Genomic DNA, 11,381 nt, shown 5'->3' on the forward strand with positions numbered 1-11,381 from the left:
CTACCTTCCATTTGCGTGATTTATCACTGCAGTAATAAAAGAAGAAGAACAAAACGAAACTTAAGGAATGGTGATAAAATGAAAATAATGCCGATGTTGTATTGTTACCATTTTGTTGAGGTAATAAGAGAGGAAAACAGTATAGAATGGTAAATGCATTTTTAAGCGTATATCAATGGGGGTAAAAGAAATTTATTACGATGTTGCCTGATTATGTTAATTGTTATCTATGCAATAATACACACTTTTGTTGTAAACGAAAGGACACGTTAGTAAGTTTGTTAGGGTAATTCATTGATTTGCTGCGTGAGCGAACAATGGTTGAAATATACATATATACACAAGAAATGATCATAACACGATTTTATAGAACCGAGAAACAGATGTAAACAGTATCTGTAGATATAATGCAACAAAGTACAAAGTTCTACCTGAACAGATTATATTTCATACAGTATCTGTTTTGTACATCGAGTAACCAATGCATTGAAATATACCACATTTTTATCTTAATTTATTAAATCTTTAATCGTTCCATTGACAATGCTATTATCACGTTCATTAAAAAAGAAAAAGAAACTGTATATTCTGTACTATCATTTAATGTATACATGTAAGTTATATAGAAAACGGTATTTACGACAAAAAAAAAAAAGTTATCAACTTCCTATGAATTCCGTTTCCTATGCACCTCGATGAACATTCACGTAGAACTCCTACATTATTATTACATAATTCATTCAAATCTCAGTGTCAATGACATTGGCAATACAGGTGCCAGCATGCATCTCGTATTGTATATATATTATGCTTTTGCAAAAGATAAACGATATACGGGTTTCGCAGCCCGTGCACTCACACGCGTATATAAGAACGAGTTTGTCGCTCTTCTGTGTACTTGAACTTGAATTTTATAACGTGCACCATGGCCTTCGTATTAGAAACTGTTCTATTGCTTTTATTCCGATTAGCTTACGCTCGAAACATGCAGGATATTGAAATTGTTTCATTACCATTATGGAATGCGGAAGATAGCGCAGAGGTAGTTATCTATTGCAACATCTTTATTTTTATATACGTATATAATTTACAAAATTTGCACGTTCACTGTATGCGCATTGGATTAAAGTCAACACTTGCCTTTTTGTAATTTGCATGCGATACGCAAATTAAAAAACGCGACATTTTCAAAATAAGTTTTATAGTAAAATAATTTTATTAATATAGTTTATTAAATTAATAGTATTCCTTCTATAAAGCTAACATCATTCTGCGTTATAAGTTACTTCATCGATAAATTACAGATGCCTCTAAGCTTCAAAGCGTTCGACCAATCGGTTGAACTAATGTTACACAGAAACGATAAAATCACAGCACCTCAATTTAAAATTTGGAAGCACAGCGATACAGATATCATGGAAGAGTTAGAGCTTAGTAAACCAATCTCGTGTCATTACCTTCATCGAGATGATTTTAGTTCCGCGGCAGTGAGTCTTTGTGGAGAGCATGGTGTGGTCAGTATTGAGATTCCGAAACATTAGAAAGAAAGACATTTCGTAAAACAAACGCTTTTTTATCACAGCATGGTCTCATTTTTCTAAAGAACACCACATTAGAGATTACACCGCTTCAGAGTCAGGATATCTCATTTTTCCATGATCATTACATACGACGACGTTCAGAAATGTTGGGAGAGCCTCATATCGTCAGAAGAACTTACAGTTCTTTCACGTTTTTCGAAGATGATTCAGATTATTCTACTCAACTTCATAATTATTTAACAGATGGAAATGAGATCAGAGAACCACTTGAAAATGTCAACAGAAATAACATAAACGATGCTTTGACGTTAGAATTGGCATTGTTCTTTGACGAGACTGGCTACAATATCTTTTCACCATTTTTTGATAAAAACGACGAGAAGATCATCGACATGCTATTAGCTTACATAAACGGTGTACAGGCAATTTATCATCATCCGAGTTTAGGAATTGCAATCGATATTTCCCTCGTTAGATTGGACATTATGCAAAAACAGCCACGTGTTCTACCGCATCACGATGGCGAACGAGGAAAATTATTGGATTCTTTTTGCAATTACGCGATGAAGGAGAATCCGGAGGATGAATTTCATCCTAATCATTGGGACATGGGTTTGTACGTTTCTGGTTTGGATTTCTATGTTATGGAGGCTGGGCAAAAAAATAGTGCCACTATGGGTCTGGCAGTAGTAGGTGGATTGTGCATCAAACAATATTCTTGCGTTATTGCTGAGTTAGGCGCGACGAATCAATTTGGAAAACCATTTCCATCGGCAGGGTTCACGTCTGTTTATATAGCAGCTCATGAAATCGGACATAAGTAAGTTCATTCGTTCTCTTAGTCTAGTTCTCTTCTCTAATTTTCGAAATCTCTTAACACGAACGAACTTAAACGATATTTTCCTACAAAAATGTTAAGAAGAAATATCTGGATAACATTGATTAATGATTCTCTCCTAAAAAGTTTAGGGATGCATCACGATTCGACTGGAAACACGTGTCCAAAGGATGGCTACATAATGTCTCCTAGTAGAAGTATCAATGGCGAGACCGCTTGGTCAGAATGCAGTCGCGATGTGGTTCAAAATCTTCCATATACGAAACCCTGTCTGAAAGACAGGCCAACTTCACCTATAAACAGTCGATTGGACCACAACAAGTTCTTCAATCTACCAGGCAGAGAATGGACCGCTAAAAGACAATGTGAAATGCTTCTCCGCGATAAAGACGCTACTGTAGCCACGTTGTATAAAGTCTGCGAGTCGCTACAATGTAAGACTCCGCATAGAAACGGATACTATTTCGCTGGACCTGCTCTAGATGGAACTTACTGTGCACCAGGCAAAGAGTGCCGCGGTGGTGAATGTAAAAACGCCCTACAAATGTACCCCGATTTTATTCAACAGGGAGGATGGAGTGAATGGAAAACAGGGTCCTGTAAAAGTGGATGCTTGATGAAATCGACCGGCGCTCAAACTAGACGACGATACTGCGACAGGCCAATGCCAAAGAACACAGAAACCGGTTGCCAAGGATTGCACTATGACGTAGTTCTTTGCAAAGACGATAATCTATGCAAGAAGAAGCGCAAGAGCATGAGCGAGTTCGCGGCACTGAGGTGCGGAGAGTTCAGCGAAAGATTGCCAGAATTGGATGCGAAGGGTGGCGGGCTACAAGCGCCGCACGAACGCGAAAGGCCATGGATGGCCTGCGCTATATTCTGTCGGCGAAAAGACATAGCATCTTATTACACGCCGCGCGTGGAATTAAACGACCTTGGCCTTGACCCATACTTTCCAGATGGGACATGGTGTCATGTCGAGGAGGGACAAAATTATTTTTGTCGCCAGCACCACTGTCTACCAGAGAGTATTCGTTTCGATAAAACGCTGCAAAATGATCGGCAGAGGAACGACGACATTGAGTTCGGCCCTCAAAATGCACACGCCGGAAGGCTTCGTCTTGACAATCAGGTGATTAAGTATTTGAACCTGGGCCCTGACGGGTTGCCCCTCTTGACTTCCTTGTCGTACGGTATTGGGTTTCCGCCAGACGAGGACGAGTGGATCGATAAAGATTACGTAGAACTGATGAAACCAACGGAGGAAACTTCCTTTGAGTCATCGTATCGGATAAGAGAATAACAGAAATAATTTTCTGATGGATTTTTCATTTTGTCTAACTCTTTTATTTATTTTTGTTAAGTATTTTTTATTGATTTCAGTACCTTCATCTAATTTTTATAAATTATAGTTATTAAAGTATTTCTTTATCATGTCAATCTTTAACATAGGTGATTGATAAGATAACGATATCAAGTCTAATTACTGATTGATGTAAAAAAGATCGATAAAAAAAGAAAGAAAAAGAAAAATTTCTAAGAGAATTTGAATTATTAATATTAAAAGCAAAGTGTTCATACATATATTTTTGCGGTTTCTACTTGTTTTAACTTCTCATTATTATTCAATCGTATTCTCTACTTTATATAATGCAGTATAAATATAAATATACCAATAAATTATACACCAATATACATATGTATGTAGGTATGAGAAACACATGTAGGAAAATGAAGGGTGTAAACCTCATACGTGAATATATATGTATATGCATATTTACACAGAAATTCTACTGTTTCACTACGCAGTTGTATGTGAAAGTATCTCAGGCCTCAGGAGATAGGACGATGACGTCATTTACTTCGCTGTCTATTTTAGGAGTGTCCCGATGTTATATCCAGCGTAGGAGCGATCATGAGACAAAAGGATTGAATAAAAATACAAAATTGTGTCACTTAATTGTATCGATATTATTTTAGCGTACAAATAATTAACCAACCATTAAAATTAAGAAAACGCGTTACATAAGAAAACAATCAGCTCGATATTACAAATAGTTGTTTATACATACATGTGCTTTCATATGACAAAAACCTCCATCCAGTCACCGTGAAATTGAAGGAAATTAATGAGCAAGGTACAATTTGTTGTTTGAATATACAAATTTAATTTGTTCTATTATATACTTACGTATCTATGTACGTACTTGTAATTCATTGAAAATGGGAAAGAACCGAATTACAATATGTATATGAATGATGGAATAAGAGAACAAAAGGCAAAATAAGACGATTGGAACACAATGATGGTGGCAATTTGTCATACTTCCGCAGATTTACCGTTCATACAAGTCAGGCGCGCTATACGCATTTACATTAAAGAATACTTACAGACCATATACGCATACGCAAACACACATTCATTCACCGTAATTGTATACATAATACATACTCTGAATGTACAGAATGAACAAAATTAAGCAAGTCACATTCATACAGAGTTGCATTCTAACGGCCTCGCACCGTTAAATCATATAACTTAACGTAAACATATTCGGTCTTATTCAATATTTTAGGATCTTTCTTCCCGCATGTAAAGGCAAAATACGTTTCACTGCACTACGAAAGCAATGGTCATTTGTTTTACTCTTTCGAATTATAACAAACATAAATTTGCCTAAACCCAAATCAAAAATCTGATTTACATTTGACTAATCGAAAACCACATTTTCCTAGCTAGAAGATAAAATTATTATTTGCATCGTCTCAACAAATATTTGTTCACAGCTCTCTAACCACGCATTTATGTACTAGAACGTACACGAGTGTTTATTCTCGTCAATTGGGACGATTAGAGGACTGTCGTTATGATGACAATTATCCATGCTTTTTTTTGTTCTTAATTCTGTGTTCAATTCGGTAGAGTATCGTACAATATGTCCCTCGCACTTTGCGTTAATGTGTCGGGAAATTTGATGTCGAATGAGACCAGGAGATCACCTTTCCTTGATGGTTCCTTTGGGAATGGTAGGCCATGACCCTGAATCCTCCTAACCATATTGGGTTTTACAATTTCTCTTGTCAAATTTAAGTTGATTTTTTCGCCAGTAAGCGTAGGAACTTCAATGATAGTACCGCATAAAGCTTGTTTCAGACTTAGTTTGCAAGTGTATCGTATATCACTTCCTTCCCTTCTAAAAAGAGGATGTGGTTTATCTCTGATGATGAAAACAATATCCGCTGGAACCTTCCCACGGCCTTGGTCACCTTCTTTTTGGAACGTTATCTTAGTGCCAGCTTTCCATCCAGGTTTTACATTAATTGTGAGAACCTTGTCTTCCTTTTTGGTAGAGCCATCCGGCTGAACAACTCGTTTGGAGATCTTCATTTTCTTTGTACAACCACGTAGAATCTCTTCTAAACTGATATACAGATCATGCTCGATAGCAGGGTCTTGAGCGCGATCTTTATTGCCTCCTCTACCAGAATTAGATCCCACAAAGTTGAAAGAATGTGACCTAAAAGCTCCACCTTGACCTTGACGTTGTGGTCCAACTCCTAGTCCAAGTGGATCGTCTATGTCCATATCATCATCGTGGAAAGTGAAAACTCGGTTGCCTATAGGACCTCCAAATTCAAAAAATGTTTGAAAAGGACTAGCAGAACCAAAGAATTGAGCAAACGTTGCTTTTGGATCTCCATGGAAAGTATATGTCGTGCCACCGCCACCTCCTCCTGCTGTTCCAGCTCCTCCCTTTAATCCTTCCTCTCCAAACTTGTCATATACTTCCCTCTTTTTAGCATCAGAAAGCACTTCATAAGCTTCAGCTATTTCCTTGAACTTCTCCTCTGCTCCAGCGCTCCTGTTTTTATCAGGATGATACTTTAAAGCTAACTTTCTGTAGGCTTTTTTGATCTCATCGTCACTGGCAATTTTGCTTATGCCTAATATTTTATAGTAATCTTTCCCCATTGGTCACAGATCTGGAACAATTTAAATAAAAGGAAGATTGATATATTGTTTGTGTAAAAATGAAAAATACAAATTTATTGAAACAAAGAATCAATTTATTGTCTTTTATTTACAATTATCAAATTACATTTCATTAATCTCTTTTTATGGTATTTTTCTAAATCATTATGTCATCTAATTATAAGAAATTACTTCAATTTACTTAAATTGTTTTCTATTAAACTATAAGTAGATTTATGACGTATATGAAGCATTTTGTAAGTTATTTTTTTTATGGAAAGTATATCATACATATTACATTCTATTCAAAATTACACTGCTGCACATATCGCGAACATTACATACATAACAATGTGTGATCCAAGTGAAATATTACATCATTGCAAAACACGTTTTTCGAGGGTCCGTATAATGTTCTATATCGACGATTTGGGAAACGATGTTTAACGCAACGTGACCATAAAAGTGCGGCTCTTTCTGAAGTTTCAAGTACGATCTCGACGTCATACAACACAAAGAACTGTTTTTGTCTTTTACAAATCACTTTAGGAAATACAAAATATATTCTCTTTTATTACATACATATATCAAAATCATTTTTCAGTTCATCCATCTTACTTTTCTATTTACATAACTTTACATAATTGTATTGGAGGTTATTGATTTAGACTAACGGAATGTCTACAAAAATTTATCAAACGAAATCTTGAATGCTTTATCGAAATCTTTTACGGTACGGTCAAACTTTGTATTCTAGTACTAATACTACTATTATATGACGTATAGGTTTTGCAATCGAGAAAACAAGTAATTGTGAAAAGGCTACATAACTCTGAAAATTTGAAAGTTTGAAGAACAGTTGGTTTTATATCGGATTGCGTTTACTATAGAATTAAACTCGTAAAAGCACAAGAGTAGAAAACCTGCTCCGTTCTCCCAATTATCGAGAGACGGAGACTGAACAATGGTATATAGGTACTAAATACGATAATGCCAATGATCTGCCATTTTTTCGCATATTCTCGAGGAAAGAAGTATGGATGTCTCTCTAACGCACACCCACGTACGTATTTCACCGATATCTATTTCTGGCAATGATGAGCGCGTACAAGCGACGAACGTGTCCGCTTCTGCAAACGTGCAACGATTGCGAGCAGCGTAAAAATAAATTCTACTGTGTCCACGATGGCTACCCTAATCTTGAAGCATTTATCTATCATAAAATTATGCTACGAATATACTCGAATGACTCCCCATCGCGGATCGCCCATTTTATTTCCTCACGAACATCTGACAGAATTCAAGGAACACCCTACGGTAGTATTTATCGTTGATGATTTTCATTCGACACTTACCGTTACTGTTCTTGTTATCGCTTGATAAATTAGAAAATCCAATTGGCACTAAATTCACTGAGATTTTTGAAAAAACGTTATGCAGTCTGATGAAATGTTTGTTTCTGACAGATTGGATGAAACAACATTTAACACCTCTCTTTACGTACTAAAGTGTCGCGTAAGCTGTGCAGTCCATATATACAAACTTTCCTTCTAGTGGCTTCCGGAACTTTCGAGAATGGGTCGACGGCAGTTCCGTAGCACTTATTTAATGACGTCAGTAATCCCCACTCCTAGTTATAGATCGAAAACGTGACCGAAAATCGCGCGCGCTTTATGAAATGTAATATCGACATCATGATAAATAAACGATGTATTCAGTAAATAATATACTAGAAATATATATTGAATAGAGTTTATATTACTTTGGCAAATAACAATAATTTTGCACATTTAACTCTATTGGACGGAAAAAGATAAGTGAAATATTGTTCTCGTTATGATCTGAACTTAGCCGAGTATGATATTGATATACTTGACGAATGTAATTGTGAATATTAATTCTATGCGTACATACATATAATGCATTCATGAAGTTTGAGGGCATTTAAATATTACCATCGAATGAATTTTTATAATGGATAAAATAGTATATGGATCATTATTTTGTTAGTTGCGCCAGCTGTTGAATTCTGTAATATCATAATAGTTACACAAGATGCAATGACAACTGAGATTTGTTTCTGCTAGAAGAGAAACTATAGTTCTTTTTTAATAGTACTTAATAATTTATATTTTTAATAGTAAGTTAATAGTCCTGGCCATTTGTATAAATTCCATTTCACTTTCCTCTGTAGAAATTATAATTAATCCTAATAAGGAGCATACTGCATTATCATGTGGAACAAATAATTTGATAATTTTTACAATAAATTTATTAAGATTGCATTTATTGTACGGATATTTACATCCGTACATCCATTTATTTTTATTTAAAAATCGAAAATATTCCTTCAACAACAAATAAACGTATTATCGTTCATATATACATTACATACATCATTACACGAAAGTCAAATTGATTTAATTAGCATCACGTGTATTTCATATATGCACAACAAATACATTATTCAATGCATGTATTTATCTGCTCAATCGTAAGAACAACGCGTGTCTACATTCTCGTGAATTCGGTGGCATGTATTTGTCATAAAAATCTTGAACAAATTCTTCCACTTTAAAACCGAATTTCTGATATAAAATTAACGCTGGGTTAGTAGCTGAAACGTGCAACGTAACATCTTTGCCCATACACGTTTGGATTAAATGATACAGCATAAATGTTCCTATGCCAGATCTACGCCACTCAGGACGAGTTAGAAAAAATGATATGTAAGCTTCATTGTAACCAACATCGGGAACTAAAATTGCAAATCCTATAATTAACTTCTTGTACAAAACCACACAGCTGAAGTCAGGGTACTGCAAGCACTCTGTCACTGAAAAAATAAAATTTTTTTCTTAAATACAATCTCGGATATACTTGTAACATATATGTTGTTATATTTCCAGGACCACAAAAATGAATATTAAAGATAATCTTATATCAAATCATTATATAATCGTTGTGTTCACTCACAATCAATGCCCGGCCAAAAGAATTGGCTACACAGACTATTAATCGCGGGAATGTGCTGCGGCCTCACATACGAGTAATCAATCGGCGCGGTCGGCGGTGCTTTCCATTTAGGATTAGATTTATTGACTTTAACACGAAGCTCTTCCATCACTTTCACCCATAAAGGACGGCATGAAGTATCTCTTCTTATAAATGGTTTTAAAAGTCTATTTGTGTATGGACTATGCACAGATGTGGGTTCATTGTATCCTTGTAGTCTTTGTTCAAACAAACTTAGATCATCGCCAAAAAATCGATCCAAAACTCTGCCAGAATCTTTTAAAGGTTTCTCAAGTATTTCTGTCTTAAAACCAAAATTATCAATATCCAGTATCGGTAAACCATATTCTCGTTTTAATTTTCGTACAGCTAGTTTTCGGTAAAATCGTCTGATCTCTGAGGGTGCAGAATTAAGAGTCGATTTATTAACTTGTTGTAATAAATATGCTTCTTCCTGATGTGTCATACGTGGAATCTTTTCTTCTAAAATGATATTTGAAAATAATTATTGGAAATGAATTATATTGTAAATATATGGTAAAAGATATATATACTATTAGCATGATTTTTCTGCCAGGGCCATGGGCGTCGTTGCGTAATCTTAAATAGAGAAACAGGTGGCTGTTCTTGAGTAGAACTTAGACTATCATTACTATCTTCTTCGTATTGTTCATCTTCTTCATCTTCCTTTATCTGATCTGTTTTAATATTAAGATTTTCTGATACAGCATCTGTAGTGGATGTCCATTCTGATGTAAAGTCATCCAATAATTGTGAAAAGTGGAAATTATTGGTTTGATACTGACAGTCTCTTATTAAATCGGACAATGATGGTGTATCGCTTTGTTCAGTAGACATTATATCATCTTCAATCTCCATATCTAAAGTCAAATAATATTAATGTTGTATTAATTTCATAGAATTTTCTATATTGTATTTCACCTATGTTGTACAAGTACATACTATTTAGCTCATCTTCTTCAAGTAAAAGATCAAATAATGTTTTATCAGGTTGAACATATGCTTGTGAATATGCAGAACAATCTTGATTCTTTGTTGATCCATTTCCACAACTGTTATCCTCCCCAACTGAAATACTTGATTCTGATGGAGTTGGACTAACGTGTAATTTACTTGCCGTTTTTACTTGATTGCCAACTTGTTTTTTACGATCCAATATCATTTTTTCATCTATAATTAAAAAATATAAATAATCTTTGAATATTATATAACTATGTTAGATGAAAATCATAGGTATTGTTGATTACTTTTAGCAATAAGTACTTCAGGAGGATCATTGTCCATCAATCTCCACCATCCAGATTCTCCTAATTCTGTAGTTCCTGATTTAAAAAAAATTCCGCTATAATGAGAAAGAGTTCCAGATATTGTACCAATCCAATTCTTCTTTCTTTTACTAGAAAATAATAAAAATTAAATTACATATATAGATTTTATGATGAATCTCAATTTTGATCAGTTTTCTAGTATAATATCTTACACTGTTTTCTTGAACAAACAATCCCAGTTACGATCAACAAATGTGCTAATGTCAGATTTCCAATGAAAGTATCCTCTTTTACTAATACCACTTGACTTTTCACGTAAATTATATAATGTTAATATGATTACATTCAGCCAAGGCATCCTATTACGTGCTACTATTTCTTCACCAAAAGGACTACAATGGAAACAAGTCAAGTCAAAAAATACATCCCCTACAAACGATACTGGAATGCTTTCACGTTTTAAACATTCTACATGAATCTTTCCTAAACATTCATTGCAACATAATGCTGGTTTACTGTATGGATCACATAAATGTCCACAATTCTTGCAACATTCTGTTGCAGAGGGACCAACAGATTCTGTTTTAAATTTGCTGTCTTTCTCATTATTTATATCTGCCATTGCTTATTTATTAAAATATAATTTCTGGATCTAAGTTAGATATTTAAAACAAAACAGTCTATTTTATGCACCCATTTATTTAAATACATTTGTCCATAGA

At 34.7% G+C, this 11,381-nt stretch overlaps 3 protein-coding genes across 3 annotated transcripts; 1 reads left to right on the plus strand and 2 right to left on the minus strand.

The window, feature by feature from the left end:
• The first annotated feature begins 127 nt into the window (after positions 1 to 127).
• Positions 128 to 4,200, plus strand: LOC122567667 (A disintegrin and metalloproteinase with thrombospondin motifs 2). The gene is made up of 4 exons (XM_043726472.1): positions 128 to 1,042; positions 1,305 to 1,514; positions 1,583 to 2,361; positions 2,506 to 4,200. Exons 1-4 carry the CDS (start codon positions 926 to 928, stop codon positions 3,683 to 3,685), a joined length of 2,286 nt encoding a protein of 761 aa, XP_043582407.1. The 5' UTR covers positions 128 to 925; the 3' UTR covers positions 3,686 to 4,200.
• Positions 4,201 to 4,329: 129 nt separating this feature from the next.
• On the minus strand, positions 4,330 to 7,911 carry LOC122567661 (dnaJ protein homolog 1-like). Its single transcript, XM_043726461.1, has 2 exons — positions 7,711 to 7,911; positions 4,330 to 6,366 (listed from the first exon to the last, which is right to left on the minus strand). The coding sequence occupies exon 2, from the start codon at positions 6,353 to 6,355 to the stop codon at positions 5,294 to 5,296; it is 1,062 nt and encodes a 353-aa protein (XP_043582396.1). The 5' UTR covers positions 6,356 to 6,366; positions 7,711 to 7,911; the 3' UTR covers positions 4,330 to 5,293.
• A 724-nt stretch (positions 7,912 to 8,635) lies between these two features.
• On the minus strand, positions 8,636 to 11,381 carry LOC122567655 (cysteine-rich protein 2-binding protein). Its single transcript, XM_043726444.1, has 6 exons — positions 10,872 to 11,381; positions 10,639 to 10,787; positions 10,334 to 10,561; positions 9,925 to 10,251; positions 9,332 to 9,853; positions 8,636 to 9,191 (listed from the first exon to the last, which is right to left on the minus strand). Exons 1-6 carry the CDS (start codon positions 11,279 to 11,281, stop codon positions 8,836 to 8,838), a joined length of 1,992 nt encoding a protein of 663 aa, XP_043582379.1. The 5' UTR covers positions 11,282 to 11,381; the 3' UTR covers positions 8,636 to 8,835.

The sequence above is a fragment of the Bombus pyrosoma genome, linkage group LG5 (genome assembly GCF_014825855.1).
Source record: "Bombus pyrosoma isolate SC7728 linkage group LG5, ASM1482585v1, whole genome shotgun sequence".
Taxonomy (NCBI): Eukaryota; Metazoa; Arthropoda; class Insecta; order Hymenoptera; family Apidae; genus Bombus; species Bombus pyrosoma.